Here is a 19,693-nt window from a genome sequence, read left to right on the forward strand (position 1 = left end):
GGACGAGGGAGGTCGCAAGGATGGGGTATAGGTTGCTAGCACCGTTGGAGGACGAGCATGTGCGACTCATGTTTGACATTCATGGAAGAATCATGGCAGAACAAGTGATGGAGCTGTCCGCCGAGGTTAAAGATGTTGATAGTGGTGGTTCTATACACTCGACCTATAGAAAAGTTATGATTGTAATAAATTAAGTCGACAATCAGAAAAAACAGAGATAAATCAGACAAAAGTCGGAACCTGTCAAGGTTCACGGGGGCGCCAGGTACCGGCTGCTCGCCATTGAACTGGCGCTTCACTCGATCAACGTGATGAAACTGGACGATGTTGAAGCAGACGAAGGGGACGACTGACATACATGTCCCCCACTCTTCTTCCTCAACGAACTAAAAGGGGGCACAGAGCCTGCAGTGCAGGGTCGTCGTACGACATCCAAACAAAGTGAACTAACAGTTATAGTATAGAATGTATAAACTTTTGATATCACAAAAGGTAAATAATGTTCGAAACCTAATAATTCAGTGAGTGCGTACTAACTTATAATTTGCATAAAAAACGAAATATAAGTAAAGGATTTAATTAAAAATGAGGTGGTGTGAACCGTGGTGCTAATCTCGTTAAATCGTAACTGGTCTATCACCACTCTCTAATACAGAACCTTCATCTCATGCTGGTTTTGCTCTGCTACTGCAATCCTATCAACCTGACACCAATCATTAGAATAACAACAGTTCATTATGCAGAAAATAGAAAAAAAAAGTTATAAATTGATAACACAATAAAAACATAAACAGTTGTTACCTCGCAGCAATAAGATACATGAAAATCCCTCATTCTGGTGGATACCACTGAAAAAAAATCTTTGGTATATCTAGGACATCAAGAGCGGAGTACAGCCAGCGATGTCTGTGATGCCTTGGTGTGTTGCCGAGCATAGTCGGCATAGTGACTGGTACGTCTAAGCCAACACAGCCGAGCCCCAAGACAATGCCCGGCACTACCTAAAGTCCTGAAGCAGTGGCAGCCAACGCAGATGGACCAAGTTGTTCGACTTGTCCGTCATCAGATAGCCTCCGATCAGTAACATGATTTAACACCTAGCATACTGTCGGAGGGTCTTTGGGTCGTCCGTCGGTACCATCTGGTGGACACGGTCTCACAGCCATACAAGCTTCATCGAGAACGAATCCTTCCTCTACGCTGCCTGCTGTGGAACCACCAGAGGCCTGGCACTGAGTAGCCGCTCCACCAACTCCCACGTCTCCGTGCGGTACCACCTGTAGAAGTCACGGAAGCACCCCTAACTGGGTCTCCGTGTGCGCGTAGCTCGAGGTGGTACGCCACGTCCTGCAGGGTGATGGTGGCCTCACCCCACGGGAGATGGAACGTGTGGGTCTTCGGACGCCATCGCTCCACGAATGTCGTAATCAGGGAGTTGTCGAATGTGAAATCCCTGATAAGTACCGTGTCGCCGAATCCAGCCTCCCTCGGATACGGGACGATGGTATCGGGTGGAGGAAGGATATGGCTCACTCGCCGGGGGAGGAGAAGGCGAGGCCTCTGACAATATATATATATATATATATATTCACAACTTTTTAAAAATAAATAATTGGATAGGTCCACCAACATAGCAAACTGTCTTCACTATTCTACACATAACCCTAACAAAATCTTACACGTATGTACTAGTTGGATTTATGCAGACACGACATTCTCAGTGACTATGTACTTTCTTAATTAATAAACATTTCCTCATTTTCGTTACGTGAATTTAAAACATTCAATAAAGTCATTAACAATGTAACCAACAAAGTCTAACTTACTTTAATAATCTAATTATTAAACTTGGCTAGTTACTAGCTAAGTTAATAATTATGTAATAACAACCTAATATAGAAAAAATAAATTAGAGTTCCAAATTTCAATCAGTGACTTATTCTTAGGGATACAAACTGTATCTAGTTCTTGGCAAGTACTCTAATCATGGCTACTTATATACATATATATTTATACGGGATTACATAAAAGTTAAGATAATAAAACTAACCTCAAAGTCTTCTGTCCCGGCGCAATGCCAAGTCTTATTCAGTCGGTTGATGTTCCGATTACTACCTTCTACGCGCACCATCGTCGTATTACTCGATAATATAGATAGAAAGTGATAAAAGAGAGGAGAAAGTAGTTGAAAATGTTCAAATTGAGACCCAAAATCTTGCTGTCAACGACATATATTTAAAACTTTGCACGTATCTCGAAATATACACGTATCTTATTTTGTTTATAGTGTAAATGAAATACAAATACGTGCAAAATTATCTTATTTACGCTGTAAACCAGATAGAATTTGAAAATAAATTTCGGTAACAATTTTTAAAATTATTTATTTCAAGTAATTAATACATTTATTTAAATAAAAAATGCAGAGAAATAGATAATGTTCCTAAACAGTATCGAAATCCACCTTATGTTAATGGACTAAAAGGGTTAAACGAAACATACACATATGGTCCATTGTTATTGGATGATGGGCTTGACCCCTAATCCGACACTGTTCATAAAACGATTTTTTATTCCCTCTTCTTTAGTTTAGTTGAACTGAAGTTGTCTAACAAAAAAAAAAAAAAAAACTGAAGTTTGAAGATAAGAAAGGTCAATGAAGAAAATTGACCTGAGAGTTGGTCAGTGGCATTTGGCAAAAGATTCAATCAATATCTTTGAGGGGAGTGATAACGAAAAACACTCCCTGATGTAGGTGATTAATAAAATTATTTTTAATATTTAATTTTTCTATTTCTATACACATAGGGTTTACATTGAATAAAATTCAATGGCAACTGTAAATCTAATTAAAATCCAAATTAAAAATATATCGAAACCGCGATAATTTTATGTTAGATATAATAAGATATAATAAACCACGAAGATTGGATAAATGATTGAGAATTTTAATTTTTTTAATTACTTTTTTAATATTTAAAAGAATAATAATTTAAATATATATTATTTTTAAAAAGTATCAAAAAATAAAAATTTCAAAATTTTCTTCATCTAAAAATTAGGAGAATGAATAATTTTTTTTTTCAAAATATAAATAATACAATATGATTTATATTATTAAGTTTTTTTATTGAGTTTAGTTTCACATAATATTTCTTAAATTGACAAATTAATAATATGCTAAAAAACTCTATTTAGTGTTTATTTGGGTGTTATTAAGTTGATAAATTTTTTTAATAAAAAAATATTTTTTATTATTTAGGTGTTTGTGTAAATTTTTAGTAATAAAAATAAAAGTACTAGAAAAATAAAAAATTATCTTTTTTGAGAAGTTACAATTTATATTTTTTTAAAAGATATTTTTTTTAAAAAAAATATTTTTCACGTAATAAATATATAAAAAGTACTTTTATACGGTTATATCCAAATACAATTGATAAATAAAAAGATAATTTTGTATGAGATATCCAAATATAAAATTATTTTTACTTTTTTATAAAATCTTTTAAAAAAAGATAAAAAATTATTTTCTTAGAAGTTCATCTAAATAGATCCTTACTTTTCTATAAGATATTTTAAAAAAAGATAACTTAAAAAAAAATATTTTTTTAAAAACTCATCCAAATAAATTCTTAAAAATTTATTGTTGACATATAAAAAATATAATTTGAATCTTAATACTAAATAGTAAATTAATCATTCCACTAATTCAAATTTACTATCAAAACTATTAAACTAATACTTTAATAGTCTCTCCAATTTATTAATTAGTAATAAAAAATTTCATCATTTTCTTTTTATAGTATGTTGGACATTTTATTTGGCATATGTTTTTTAAATTTAATAAAATATTACGAAACGGCTATTATTGTTGGTGTTGACGTTTTTAGAGATCAAATAATTTAAAATGAATAGTGTTCAATGATTCTTATTCAAATATTTGCTTTCTTCAAATTGTTAAGAAACTTAAGAATTAAGATAGAAAGGAGAAAAAGGCTAACGAAATAACAAATTAATCCAATTTAGTATTCAATGCTTTTACACATATATCCAAGAATAAAATAAAATAAGTAATTTATTAAAAAAATTTAAATGGCTAAATATGTGTGAATATTTGTGAATTTGGAATAGAGGAAAACATGATATTAGTTATTATTAGAAGTGATTCACATAAGGTGCCAAAAGAAGAAACCAAAGGAAGGGGTTACCACAAGTCCAGCTGGACGAGGACATCCGTGTCATTTTCCAATTAGGGTTTCCATCTTTCGCCCAAGGGTGCATCTCCAAGATTCAGATCACCAACACTTCTTAACCTCACCCACCGACTTACACCAACACCCGCCACAGACCAATAAGAACCCCAGCCCGCCCCACTTTCAACAAGACAGAGGCCCAATGATCTTCCACCACGTGTTCATATTCACCAATTATAAAGCCCCGATGAGATCACAACTGTGACCTGCGGGTGACGAAGCTCTGAGTGCCAATAGAGAGCGTTGTGGTGCTATTTGAATCACCGCTTTTGGATGAACAAAACCCTCTCTTCCCAAAAACCCAAACCCTTGGCGGCTGCGAGACCCGTTGTTCTCCCTCTCTCTGTTTCTTTCTTTTTTTTCTCTTTCTTTCTTCCTTTCTTTCTTTCTTTCTCTCTCCACTTTAGGGTTTTCTTCGATTTTGGGGCTAAAACCCTCGATTTCGATTCGCGCCGTTCGGGTTCAGATTCGGATTTTGGGAGCGCCTTACTTCTTCTAACTTTGTTGTTCTGCATCCGAAGAACCGAGGGAAGATCTCAGTGGTTTTTTATTTTGGAAGCATGGCCACCGTTGCTAATCCCGCGGATCGTATCCTTTTATCTGCTTTTGGTTCGACTCAGCTGTGAAATTCTTGTTCTTTCTTGTTTCTGTTCTTGATCTGTATTTTCGTATGCTCTGGATTGGGATCGGAGAGATTTTGTTTTGCTGCGGTGTGTTAGGGTTCTTGTGGTTTTGAATCTTGGTGGTCGATTTTGAGATATGTTCTGTGTTCGTAAAGATTTTCTGGCACTTTTGTGGGTTTGTATATATTATTGATTATTGATTATACATGGGTGGAATTTCTGCTAGCTATTTAGTATTGACTTTCTACGGCTTACTAATTGACATCCTGGTTGAATTGGGTTGTTTAGGGTTGTCGGTATTGGGGGTTTTCTTGATTTCTATTGTGCTTATAACTTGTGGCTCTTGGGTATTTGCGCTTGAAACTTTGATTTTGTGAGTGTCTTGTGTTCCTTCACTTTCTTGTTACACAGAAGCAACTGATTTGCTGCAGAAGTTATCGTTAGATACCCAGCCAAAGGCCTTGGAAATCCCAGAGCCTACCAAGAAGGTAAAAAACTTGATTTTTTTACAGCTGTCTCATAAGATTATTGAAACATGTGCGTGGCAGGTTTTGTGTTGTCTCAGTAATTTGAGTTGACTTTCTAACCATTTTTCTATAGGCCACTGGCAATCAATATGGACCAGTTGATTCGGGGAATGCTGCAAACGGCCAGATCCCTTCATATGATCGGTCTGTAACTCCCGTGTTACAAGATTTCATGGATCCCACCTTGTGTTACCTTCCGAATGGTTACCCGTCCACTGCCTACTACTATGGCGGTAGGTTTGTCTATAGTTATTTCATAATGTTGACTTTTGGATGTGTTGTGAAATTTTGATTTGAAATCTGTAAAATGGATAATAGAACAGAATAATTAGAATTCTTATTGACTCTGTTTTTCTTGTAGGTTATGATGGGACTGGTAATGAGTGGGATGACTATTCCAGATATGTGAATACTGAAGGAGTTGATATGACTTCTGTAAGTTCCTCCTATCATTCTTCTCTGTCCAATATTAATGTGGAAATACTTGATAAAATTACTATGTTTTTAACATCAATTTTATTTTTGTTTTCCGCTAGGGTGTTTATGGGGACAACGGTTCTCTATTGTATCATCATGGATATGGATATGCGCCATACAGTCCCTATTCACCAGCAGGCTCCCCAGTTCCAACCATGGGAAATGATGGCCAATTGTATGGACCTCAACACTATCAGTATCCTCCCTATTTTCAGCCATTGACTCCAACCAGTGGACCATTTACACCTTCTGCTACCGTCCCTGCTCAAGGTGATGTTCCCACCTCTGTAGCTGCCGATCAGAAACCCCTTCCTGTGGAAGCAGCGAATGGAAATTCTAACAGTGCTGCTAATGGTGGAAGCACTAAAGGTAACAAAGGTGCTGCTCCTTTCTAAGGATAACACTTAAATATTGTGTTTATTTCAAGTCCTTCATGTGAATTTGGCATTGTGGCAGGTCGTGGACCTACTTCAGGTTATCAGGATCCAAGATTTGGCTTTGATGGAGTTCGTTCCCCTATTCCCTGGCTTGATGCCCCACTATTTTCAGATGGGCAACCAAGACCTGTTAGCAGCACGACAGTGACTTCCTCAGTATCCGGTGGAAATAATCATAATGCTTCAAGGAACCAGACTTTCCGCCCCAATTCACAGTTCATGGTATGCATGATATCTTTCAAGTGTGTTTGGATTGGTGCTTGTCTATCTGATTAGTCAGAGGTGTTATTCCGGTTATTGATTCTTACTGCATGTTTTTAATTCTCCTTTCAGGGTTTGCACCATCCAAGACCAATGCCCGCCATTGGAGCCACCCATGGTTTCATTAACAGGATGTATCCAAATCCAAACAAATTATATGGTCAGTATGGAAACACTGTTAGATCGGGTATGGGCTACGGAACACATGGGTATGATTCTCGCACCAATGGACGGTCCTGGTTAGCTGTTGACGGTAAATACAAAACTAGAGGACGAAGTGGTGGTTACTTTGGTTATGGCAGCGAGAACATGGATGGTTTGAATGAACTGAACAGAGGCCCTAGGGCCAAGGGCAACAAGAACCAAAAGGGTTTCACTCCAACAATTTTGGCAGTCAAGGGGCAGAATCTGCCAACAAATCTAAGCACGGATGAGGAAAAAGATAAAACCAGTGGTGTTCCAGACCGCGAGCAATACAACAAAGCTGATTTTCCAGAGGAATATGCTGATGCCAAGTTTTTCATCATCAAGTCTTACAGTGAGGATGATATCCATAAGAGCATTAAGTATAATGTATGGGCCAGTACACAAAATGGCAACAAGAAGCTTGATGCTGCTTACCAAGAGGCCCAGCAGAAACATCCAGGCTGCCCTGTGTTCCTTTTTTTCTCGGTAAGCATCTTGGTCTTGTCAATATTATTTCTTTATTTGCTCTGCAACTTCTATCTTATGTTAAATTCTTTTGCAGGTTAATACCAGTGGGCAATTCGTTGGGCTTGCAGAGATGGTTGGTCCTGTTGATTTTAACAAGAGTGTAGAGTATTGGCAGCAAGACAAGTGGAATGGTTGTTTCCCTCTCAAATGGCATATTGTTAAGGATGTTCCTAATAATTTGTTAAGGCACATAACCTTGGATAACAATGAGAACAAACCTGTCACCAACAGTAGGGATACTCAAGAGGTAATTGTGGTTCATTATATATTGTAACTGATGAGCTTCTTGTGATAATGTGTTATCTATTAGATTTGAGCTTATATAACTTGCTTGATCCTTTTGAATTAATCATTCCTCATGCAGGTAATGTTGGAGCCCGGGCTGAAATTGATCAAAATTTTCAAGGAATACGCAAGCAAGACGTGCATTCTGGATGATTTTGGTTTCTACGAGGCCCGTCAGAAGACGATTTTGGAGAAGAAAGCGAAACAACAATTCCCAAAGCAGGCAAGGCATCTTTCTAGCATTCTAGTCTGCTACTCTACTATGTGTTGGTTTTGGAACATGTCTGCATATAACTTTATTTTTTGCATATTCTTATTTTTCCTTGAACCTACTACAGGTGTGGGAAGGAAAGCCTACTGAGGAAAAGGTTGAGGTGAATGGAGAGGTTAAAGCACAAAAATCTGATGTTCCCTCGGAATTACTGAAGGAGTCTAGTGTTGCGGAGAAGGACAACAATGGCCACAAACCTTGTGAGAATGGATCTGTTGTGAAAGCTGGTGATGCAGCAAAGGGTGCTAAGCCTGTTGTAGCTGAGAACAAGATTGTAGCCAATGGGGTTGCTAATGGTTGCTAAGCTCTGCTGTATTTGACGGTGGCGGTCCAACCCTGAATTCAATGGCCTATGTTGATCTTTAGCAATATCGACATTGCTACCTTGTTCCGCCTTTAATGGGTCTGTCATGCCAAATTGTGATTGGTCTGGCAGTTAGTTCATAGAATGCTAGCAGCAACCCCTTTTCGCTGGGTTTTGCCTCTACAGTGGTTAGCTCCTAACAGGTTTCCTTACTCCTAGGGTTTTTGGGTTTTAGGTTTCTGCTTAAGGTGGTTTATATCTTTTGGGTTTTGTTTTCCTTTTTCTTTTTAAATTTCTTTTCCCCTTCTCTCTCTATCTCTTTTTCTTTGGTTGGTTGGTTGTTTCCTATCTTGTAAATCTAGATCTACGTTGTTGCAGAGCAGCAGCTTGCTTCTGTTACTTACAAGAGAGTTAGGAGCAAGGTGGGAAATATTGAAATATAGTTGTTTTTTCTTTTTCTTATTTTGTTTTCAATTCTAATTTAGTCTGATGAAAGTCTTCTCCTTTTGAATGATTGACTTGCTCTTCCTGGGGGAAGAATGCTTGTGGACAATCTTTTTATGGTTATGAAAGTTTACCATTTTATGCACTTTTACCTATAGTGTTTTAAGTTTTCTAGTTTTTCTTTGGGCAAAAAATCCGAAATACATGCATTTGATACTGAGGAAAAATGATTTACATTTTTGCACTATGTAGTATTTACTAATTCAAGTAGGACTCCGACCTTCCCATTTACACCGTTTGCTATTTCATCTATTTACTTGTATGGAAAAAGATCTTCCTTGCTATATTATTTAGAGGGTGCATACTTGAAAGCACCTAAGAAAGAAAATCAAGCAAGTACTGACCAGGATACCAAAATTCACCCGTTCCACATTCAGGAGAATTTTCTCAGGTTTGATGAGAGAAAAATGGAATGTGCTGTCTCCGATGCTGAATGTCTAGTTAGTGGGACATGACTGGACTTATATTAAGATTAATTATTCTGTCGGATTTTGTAATTTTCAATTAGGTTCTCATTTTTGGTAAAAAAAAATTATATATATATATTACTAGATTCTTATACCATATCAATATAAGATTATATACTAACATCTGACTGAATAATTTTTTTGTTTTAGAAAATAGTCTATTAATTCTAATATTTCTGTTACGGTAAAAATAATCAAAATATCATCTTATTGATATTCAGTAAAATTTTCTAGACGGACAATAATTATTGATTGCTCTTTGTTGAAGGGTGATTTTGTTGTTTTGACTTGTAATTCATGTGAGGGGTGTTAAGTTAAATTAAATCGGTCATGTAATTTAATTCAAATCGAAAATTAATTAATTTAAATTTGTTTGGATTTTATTTTTTTCAAATCATTGAATTGGATCAAATTTTAGATTTTCTTTTTATAACTGATCTAATTTAATTTCGTACAATGTACTAGGATTTTTATTTAAATAAAATAAATATAATAATTATTGAAATAAATAATTTGAAAAATATTTATTGATTTGCGTTCTCTTTTTATATCTTGGAGATGAAATTGCATGTATCTCGTTTACGTCAGCTATTTCGTTTACACGATACGAAATAAGGCCGAACGGTGTCTATAAGTATAAATCGTATACAGCCTGTTCCTGGATCCCATTTTGACTTAGCTAAATTCTTTCTCCCTCTTTTTACCCTTTTCAACCATATTTGAGACCGATACGGTGATGACACGCTAGGCGGGGAATGACGGAGACATCAACAGACTAAACGAGACGTCACATTACGCTGGAGTAGCCAACTTCGAGGTTAGTTGCGTTCTGTTCGGTTAATCTAAGTATGTGGACATTGTTAGGGTAGTCTCATAGTGACAAGCACTGAGTAGAATGCTAATTAGGGTTTGGACTGTATGAAGAATTTAGAACAATATTTGCTTGTGTAAGATTGGTATGACTTAATTAGGATTTACTTACCGACATAAGTAATTTAGAGACATCTGTAGTATGATCTTAAGTAGTAGTAGTACTTTGTTCTTAAATAGAGTACAAAAATTTATTATTATCACTTTATAAATTAATTTTTTTAAATTTCGCAGAGGCCTCGCCTTCTACTGTCCCGGCGAGTCAGCCATACTCTTCCTCCATCGGACGCCATCGTCCCGTATCTGGCTAAGGCCGGATTCGGCGATACGGTGCTCCAGAGGGACTTCACATTTGACAATTCCCTGATTTCGACACTCGTGGAGTGATGGCGTCCGGAGACGCAAACGTTTCATCTCCCGTGTGGTGAGGTCACTATCTCCTTGCAGGACGTGGCGCACCACCTAGGCATACGCGCACACGGGAACCCCGTTGGGGGGTGCCTTCGTGACTTTGGTAGGTGGTACGGCACGGAGACGTGGGCCATGGTGGAGCAGCTGCTTGGTGCCAGGCCTCCGTTGGCAGCACAGCAGGCTGCGCAGAGGAAGGAGTCGTGAAGCTGGTTTGGTTGCGTGATCGTGTCCGCCAGATGCCCCCGACCGACGATCCTAAGATCCTCCGACAGTATGCCCGATGCTATATTATGTTACTGATCGGAGGGTATCTGTTGACAGACAAGTCCAACAACCTGGTTCACGTACGGTGGCTACTGTTCTTCCGGGACTTTGCAGAGTGTAGGGCGTTAGGTTGGGGTTCTGCTGTGCTGGCCTGGACTTACCAGTCACTCTGTCTGGCGGCACAGCGGGACGTCACGGACATCGCCGGTTGCACTCCGCTTTTGATGAGTTGGATTTATCAGAGGTTTTCTCAGTGGTGTCCACTAGATAGAAGAGTCTACCAGTATCTGCTAGCTGCGAGGTAACCAAATATTACTTTTTCATTTCGCTTTTGTATGTGCTTTAGTTGGATTTTTTTATGTATGTACATTTGTTTGATTAGGAGTATGGTATGTACTTTTGGATTTTAGTTGGATTGCACTTTAGTAGTTTTTTGGTTGTGTATATTGTTATTTATATTGGTGATCATTCTTATGAGTATTTACGTATATTTTACTGTTGCTTTCAAGAAAAATACCAAGATATCAGAAAGTAACAAGCTCGTCATTAAATATTTCATTTCAAGTTAACATGTTACACATCCACAGTTACTAGAACATAAGATATCACACCATAAAAAAAAGACCAACACAGGCCAACTTTGGTAAACATACAAGCCTAGTACGACCTACACATCGCCCGTGGGCTGATTAGGACATCCCCTTCTTGTATGACCGTATTGCCTACACAGGTCACACAGCTTCTCATGTTGCTCGGTCTCGTCCATGTCATTCCGGAATCTGGTGGACACGGGACTTCCAGTAGCCTTCCGACGCATTACTGGGTTAGGACACAGCCTCGTCCCATGCCACTCCGCCCACATCGACTCGTCTGGGATAGGAAAAAACTCCATCTCGTACACCTTGAACACAGCTTCCTGTTTGTACACAGAATGCACATACTGGGCCCACTCAATGCTAGTTGTGGCACACACGACAAGTGCGTGACAGCACGGATAGTGGAGAGATTGGAATAAGCTGCAGTCACACGTACCATCCGATAGCCAAACACGGAAGGAACCTTCCCCCCATCCCTCAAATAAGTCTAGCTCCTCCACAACAAACACAGAGGCCCGCCTGTCACAATGAGTGACACGCATCTTCGGTATCCCTTATTTTTTCTTCTCAATGGTGGCCAAGAGTCTCTGTGAGAATCGGCATCCAACAGCCAGCTGTGACTGCGCCTCTCTGCCCTTTGTCACGAACAACTTCTGCAATCTCTCGTACGTGATGTGCACAATGGAAGAGATCGGCAAGTACCGGGTGCCCTTCAACATTGCATTGATGCACTCGAACAGATTTGTCGTCATGTGACCAAACCGACACCCGCTGTCGCAATGTTGTAGCCAAATCTCCTTCCTGAAATGACCAGCCCAGTCAACCATTACCGGGGAGACTCCTCTCAACGCATCCATGTACCACTCGTAACCGGCCTTGCTTGGACTATAAGCAGCGTTAATGAGGTATCTCTTGCCCTCGACAGACTTGAACCGAGATATGAAATTCGCAGCCATGTGTCTTATGCAGTAAGCATGGTAGGCTCTTGGGGGATGCCAACCACTGTCATCGGAGCTAAGCGCGGCCTTGATAGCCTGAGATCTGTCGGAGATAACCAGCAGCCCGTCTTGTGGGGTGACGTGACGTCTCAGATTAGTTAGGAAGAACGACCATGACTCGGTGCTCTCGGACTCCACAATGGCAAAAGCAATAGGCAAGATGTTACTATTCCCATCTTGCGCCACCGCAATAAGCAACACACCACCGTACCTACCATACAGATGCGTACCATCTATAGAGACAAATGGCTTGCAATGCTTGAAGGCTTCGACACATGACGGGAAAGACCAAAATACCTTGTCGAACATACTGCAGTCACGTACCAGGAGGTGTCCATCGTAGAACGGTTTGACGCGTAGGTCACAAATGGTACCAAGAAAACAGCTCTGCAGTGCCTGAAGCAACTTCGAAACCTTATTGTACGACTCTTCCCAATCCCCATAGATTTGTGCAATTGCCTTCTGTTTGGCCATCCACACCTTTTTGTAGGATGGTTTGAAGTGATAGCTTGCTTGGACCGCACCTTGCAAAACTGGAATGCTTATAGAGGGGTTGGATTGAATCAACGGCAAGATGACCCTGCAGATCAGACTGCTATCTAACTGACGATGGTCTTGAGACATGGTGGGTGTTAGAAAACTGTGCACTCCACCCACCCTCTGAACCTCCCTGAACACAACAAAATAGGATTGCTTCAGTCATGTCGTACACCTACTTAGTATATCGTATAGAAGTAATGAAAAGCACAAGTAAACTTAAGCTTACCAGTATCCGAGGTTCTGTCGAAGGGCCACACGGAGGCTCCATTGACACCCATTCTCAGCTTAACGGCACTGCACATGGTACTTTAACCGGTCCGATTTGATCACCCGGTACTCTGCACTCCTCCGAATACTATATTTCTTCACACCCTGAAGCACTGCCTCTCGGCTTCTAAACTTGTGGCCGACCCGAAACTCTACACCGCCGTCTAGGTTGTAATCCTCTTCACCCGGGTCAAGAAACGGAGTCTTCTCATGCATGGCGTCCAGATCCAGAATGTGATAGTGAGACGGAACTGCCGAAAGTGCCGGTATTGGAAGAGGCGGAGGCAGGACTTGGCGGGCCACTGTCTGAACAGGTGTCTCCGGAATACACTCATCCTCATACCCACTATCGGACAAGTCGCTGTCACCACTGTCCGCCACGTAATCCTCGTCCGACTCCTCCTTGTCCTCCTCTGCCTCATTCACCTGAACGGTGACATGAATGGGCGGTGGTGCGAGGGGTCGGTTGTCCTGCACATAGGTCGAGTGTACGGAAGGACCACCGCCACTGTGTCCCACCTCTGCAGAAAACTCCATTACTTGCTCCATCATGATCCTCCTATGGATGTCGAACATCAGTCGCACATGCTCGTCCTCTAGAAGTCGGAATAGTCGAAACCGGAAGACTCCGTTACCCATGGGTGCCAGCAACCTATACGCCACCCTTCCGATTTCCCTCGTTTCTGTACCACCGAGCTTGCTCAATATCAAACTCCTCAAATCGGACGTCTCCACACGCTGAGTGTGAAACAATATCGAATCCTCGCACTCAAATGTCATCCCGTTGTTGCCGTTTTTTATACGACAGTTGGGATAAACAAGCACAACTATGTATGGACTATTATTGGCCATTAATGCCTTGTATTTGTGAGAAATGAGACACAAAAAGGATAGGAAAAGTTTGTGAAGAATACCAAGGGTTACACATCCTTTTATAGCTGGTGGGATTCTACTCCATGTATCTCGTTTACAGTGTAAACGAGATATGAATGAGAAACGCAAATCGGTAATATTTTTCAAATTATTTATTTCGGTAATTATTACTTTTATTTTATTTATTTAAATAAAAATTCCAATGTAATAATATTATTTTATTATTATATTTACAATTATACTTATAACATGTTCAATTTGTTATATATTTTTATAGTATTCATGTATTATTATTATTATTTAATAAATATTTTATGTTCAAAATGTGATTTATTTATTTATTTCAACTAACTTATAATTTTATTTCTATTGTTATGTTATCGTTTGTTTTTAAGATATTGTTGAGACTTGTTATGTCAATGTTAGTTATTTAAAATTTGATGTTGAGACTTGCTATATATATTTAGTTTTTTCAATTTATAAAACCGCAAATTCAATCCAATCCAAACCGTTTGAAATTGAATCGGATTAAATCGGATTTTTTTTTTAAAATTATCCAATTCAAACCTTACCGTAAATAAAATTAGTGGTCGGATTGGATGAATTTTTTACTCAAAACTGATCCAAATCGGACCGTGAATACCCTAATTCACGTAATGCCTTGTGTTTGTATTTTGACTGAACGCCCCCTCTTCTCTCTTCCTCGAGGAGCCAGAAAGGAAAGAAAGCTAAGCCTAATAATTGACATACAAGAACTTACATTTGAACTAAAATCAATAATCTTAAAAAAGATATATGGAGTATAAATTAGATAACTTGAAAGAAGGTTGTCACGAATTGTTTTCGAGATTCTAATTTCTCCACTCGCAATAAATAATTTATATAGTTTCTTTGTCTTCCCCATAATCATTATACAAGGTACCAGCGTTCCCATTTTTCATATTCACTAATCTTATCAACGATGTAACTTTTCATTTATTTGTAGCGTATAACCAATATTTAGCATATTTTGATATCGAATATATTATATAATTTCGTAGATAAAATCCTATTATTTTTATTATATAATAACTTTTTTCCCTTCTAAATTCATTGGATTCAAGGGACGAAAAAACACTAACAAAATAATAAATTAGTTCACAACGCCGCTTTCCTATAATGAAAACTACTGTTTTATTCATATTGATAATTTACAACTCTTAGAACGTAGAAAAGGGATATGAATTAAGTGAGGAATATTAATTAATTGCATATAAATATGAAGAAAAATTATAAGATCATAACAAACGTTATTGTAACTTGTGATTGCAAGACAAAAAAAAGGAAGAACAATGGTTAGAAAGCGTATGATACAAGCAATTACAATGCTAATGATTGGAATAATTATTTGTTCTGCAAATGCTGAATTTCAGTACACTGCTGTTGAAAGTCCTTGGACTAAAATGTCTTATCATATTACATCATCTGAGCTCCGAGAGTGCATTCAAAAATGCGAGAAAATGTATGCAAATGATACAATAAAGATGAAATCTTGCAAAAAGCAATGTCGCCTTAATCATTGTCTTGCCAAATGCCGAAGTCGCTATGCAAATAACGAGCCAGAAAAAAAGGAATGCATTAAACATTGCTATGCTGTTTATGGTTAGTGTTTTAGGAAAAAATTTCAAATATTTCTGAACAGAATTCAATAATTTTAAACTTTGATTTTAATTAATATATATTATAACAAGAATTTTAAATGTTTTTGAAATACTAGTATTTTATTAATTTTGGCTGTTGATCTCAATTATAAAAAATATATAATATATTAATTAAAATCAATGGTTAAAATTACTGGAATAATAATGTTTCAAAAATATTTAAATTTTTTTTATATTATCTATTTTTTATATTTGAGATCAACAACTAAAATTATTAAAACATCAATATTCTAGAAACATTTAAAATTCATCCCGTGATTTAGTAATGATAATTTTTTAAGTTATTATTGTCTATTTTCTTTGAATGTATAATGTGATATTTACCTTCTTGTCATGAATTTTAGTTATTTTTAAGTTTTAATTGATGTGAATTGTAATAATTTTTTTAAACAAGTGACATGATGTGTATTGTTCTTTTTTTCTTTTTTTGAATCTAATGTTAAGGGTATTAATTCAAATATGTTTATTAACCTTTTTAATTAATCTATTTTGTTCAGTAAGTTAGATATAATATATCTAATGCCAAATTAAATCAGTGAGTAACAATTAAATCCACAATCAAATATTTATATGTTTCTTTAGTTTTTAAAACAAATCAGAACAAAATCAACTCAAAACAAACAACTGTAAATAACATATCTCTAATATATTGCTGCGCTGAAACTATAATTTAGTTTTTTTTTTGGTGACTGAAACAATAATTTAGTTTGTTGTTATCAAATACTATTATAATAATAAGAAATAACATTATATTGAAAAATTAGATGCGTAATTGTTTTCAAATAAATAATAAATAATTTGAAATAAAAAAACCCTCAATAAATTAGATATTCTTAAATTATGAACGTGGAATAATGTGTACCGCCAAGATTTTTCCAGGATAAAATCTTTCACTGTTTCAATGGTTACACACACTGTTTCCTAAAGTTTTTTAGTTTAAATTATAATAGTGTCACCAAACTATTACATTATTTAAAAAAATGTGGTATAATAAAATTTTATAATTTAATCAAAATGTATAAAAATCTCTATAAGTACTTTAATCTCAAAAATTATTTTGTATCGAGTCTTTTTCAAGAAATTCTCTTGCATGCATTCAATAGAAAACTCTTTTCTCAATTTGTGCAACTCGGGTTGGTGTTCCAATCTCAATAAATAGGGGTGTCCATGGATCGGATCGTATCCGCAGATCCGCGGTAAATATCCGCATCCGATCTGAAAATTGCGGATACGATCCGATCCGCAAATTGATCGGATCGAATCGGATCTGATCCGCACCCTTTGCGGATCGGATCGCGGATATCTGCTCTACATCCGCGTATCCGATCCGCGGATCCGCAGATCCGCACTATAATAATTTAAAAATAAATAAATAAATATATGTTTGGTATTATATTTACTTGTTTGTATGTTTTAGTTAGTAATTATTATTTATATATTGTATTATTTTATTTTTGTTATTTAGAGAGAGTTTGATTAAAAATATTTTAAAAATAAATAAGTTTAAAAGTATAAAAGAAATATTTTTATCGAATTTTTTTACATAGAAATATGATTAAAAAGAGAAGGTTTAATTATGCGGATATATCCGATATCTGATCCACCACTAAAAAGTGCGGATATCATATCCGATCCGATCCGATGAAAATTGTGCGGATCGGATCGAATTTTCGGTCATATCCAATCCGATCCGATCCGCGGACACCCCTATCAATAAACGCCAATATCTTATATTTTAACGAAATAAAATTAGCAAAACAATCTTAGAGATACATTTATTATTGAGTTTAAGAAATAATTTGTTTTTATGATGAAAAATATTATTTGATTGAATCTGAAAACTCAAATGTTTGTTTCATGAGTATATTATTGTATAAGCCCATTTTGATTGTGCACTGGCAAAAAACACAGCCCATTAATGCTGTCAGTTGTGCAGATCTGTGATTGGTTAGGTTAAGTACTTGGACAAGCCTCAAACACACCGAACAAACTTCATAAAAGACAAACATGTTGATATATGGAAGTAATAGTGGGCGAGGTTTGAGAAACCGGACCGGTCATTAAACTGTTCTAATTACTAGTTTATTGATTTATTAGTTAAATCGGTTCAATCGAAAAAATTGTTTTAAAATAAAATAATAAATAAATTATAAATAAACATCATAAAATATAATTATAGTCTAATATAGATCTTAAATATCTTCCAAGTTTAAAACATTATATAAAATATCAACTAAATCCATATGATCTTATCAAAATACAATCTCAAAAGCTAAATAGTGAAAAGAAATATCTAAAGAACATGAAGATTTATCAATCATCAAAATCTGCAAGAACTTATTGCATATTTACTTTGGTGGGACCATATTCACCTTCATTTCCACCCTCTTGAGCAGATGAATCAAGAGATGTAGCATCAATATTACCTAATAAAATACACATGTTATCATTATATTAAAAACTAACAACATTCTAATAAATCATCAGAAAATAAACTATAATACTCATGCAATAAATCATCCACATTACTAGGAAGATCAGACTCTTTCTCTACGACCTCTTTCGTCACCCAAAAGTCAACTAAATTGATGCTTTCATAATCAATTAGATCATATTGTATCTTTTGCTTTCTTTTTTCTTTTTCCTTCCTAAAAAATTTAATACAATACATGAAAAATTAATACACATTTATTATCATAAAGATTATAGATGAAATAATATGATATTGCACAAAACATATATTATCTAGATTTAAGTCGCAAATTATAAGTGACATAAACAATGTCATTCAGTCTGTCATGCTTCAACTTATTTTTTCTTTTTGTATGAATCTGTTAAAAAAGACTCCAATTTCTCTCACACCCAGAAGAAGCAGATGCTTGGCTAAGAATGTGGACAATTATCTTTCGTAAACATGGAGCAGAACTACCGAACAACCTCCACCATTCATCTACCAATTATAAAACCATAACATATTAGTAGATATCAATTAAAAAAGTGAAAGCATAAAATAACATCTATTAAACAAATATTCTTACCAGGCTTAAGTTTTGTTGCAGCTCGAATAGCTTCTGGTCTATCGAAGCTTTTCTTCCGATCTCTATATACATGTATTTTTTCATTGGCTCAACTGAATCCAAATTGTTACACTTGCAATACAAGGTAACAAGATCAAGTAGGCCTCGCATAACATCAGGTGCTTCTTTATAATTTTCACCAAAAAAGAAAGCAGGATTCAGGAAGTACGCTGCAGCATGAATATCTTTCTTCAAATGCTTGTCCCATCTTAAGTTGATAATATTTATGTATGGCTGATATTGTTTTGCTTAAAGATATCTTTAATTGCATCTTTTGCCCTTAGCATTCTGTCATATACATATTCCAAAGATGGTTTATCATCAGCATCAACAATCCTCAGTAATTTAATCAAAGGACCCATAATTTTACATACAATAAAACAATCATCCCAAAACTTGCTATCCAAAATAATAGCATTTACAGCCCTACCATTAGCACTTCTTCCTAATTTGTGACCAGTAAAGAATGAATCTACAACCAATGTTTGCAAATCCGCTTTTTGATCAAAGATGCTCTTCAATGTGATAAAGACAGTTGCAAAACGAGTTGCACCAGGGCGTACAATTTCTTTTCAAGTAGGTCTTTTTCTAAGCCAAGATAAAAAAAACCATATGATTATACACAAATACTGTAATATTTGAAGCACGTGATGCAAGATTAGAAATATGTGTCATACTGCTTATATCTTTTAGAATCAGATTAAGGCAATGAGCAGCACATGGTGACCAATAGATATTCTCATATTTCTTATTGATAAGCCTACCAGTGGCAACATAATTAGCCGCATTATCAGTCACAACATGCACAACATCATTAGGGCCAATCCATTCAATAACCTTAGAAAACAAGTGACACAACAATGAAGCATTTTTTACCATACTTGAAGCATCTATAGATTTAACAAAGCATAAACTTCTAGAACAATACACCAAGAAATTAATCAATGTTCTTTTTCTTTGATCTATCCAACCAT

At 36.3% G+C, this 19,693-nt stretch overlaps 2 protein-coding genes across 3 annotated transcripts; one reads left to right on the forward strand and one right to left on the reverse strand.

Annotated features, from left to right (window-relative positions):
* Positions 1-4,031: 4,031 nt before the first annotated feature.
* LOC112733337 (YTH domain-containing protein ECT4) lies at positions 4,032-8,741 on the forward strand. Of its 2 annotated transcripts, none has more exons than XM_025782263.3 (10): positions 4,032-4,841; positions 5,288-5,364; positions 5,477-5,636; positions 5,765-5,838; positions 5,940-6,249; positions 6,337-6,539; positions 6,651-7,250; positions 7,327-7,539; positions 7,657-7,800; positions 7,916-8,741. In XM_025782263.3, the coding sequence occupies exons 1-10, from the start codon at positions 4,814-4,816 to the stop codon at positions 8,150-8,152; spliced, it is 2,046 nt and encodes a 681-aa protein (XP_025638048.1). In that variant the 5' UTR covers positions 4,032-4,813; the 3' UTR covers positions 8,153-8,741. The 2 variants fall into 2 exon arrangements, with proteins under 2 accessions (XP_025638048.1, XP_025638047.1); XM_025782262.2 differs by having other exon boundaries at positions 4,460-4,841; positions 5,940-6,258.
* Positions 8,742-11,818: 3,077 nt separating this feature from the next.
* Positions 11,819-12,886, reverse strand: LOC112735396 (uncharacterized). The gene has a single exon (XM_025784935.1). It carries the CDS (start codon positions 12,884-12,886, stop codon positions 11,819-11,821), a length of 1,068 nt encoding a protein of 355 aa, XP_025640720.1.
* Positions 12,887-19,693: the final 6,807 nt, after the last annotated feature.

The sequence above is a fragment of the Arachis hypogaea genome, chromosome 13 (genome assembly GCF_003086295.3).
Source record: "Arachis hypogaea cultivar Tifrunner chromosome 13, arahy.Tifrunner.gnm2.J5K5, whole genome shotgun sequence".
Classification (NCBI taxonomy): domain Eukaryota; kingdom Viridiplantae; phylum Streptophyta; class Magnoliopsida; order Fabales; family Fabaceae; genus Arachis; species Arachis hypogaea.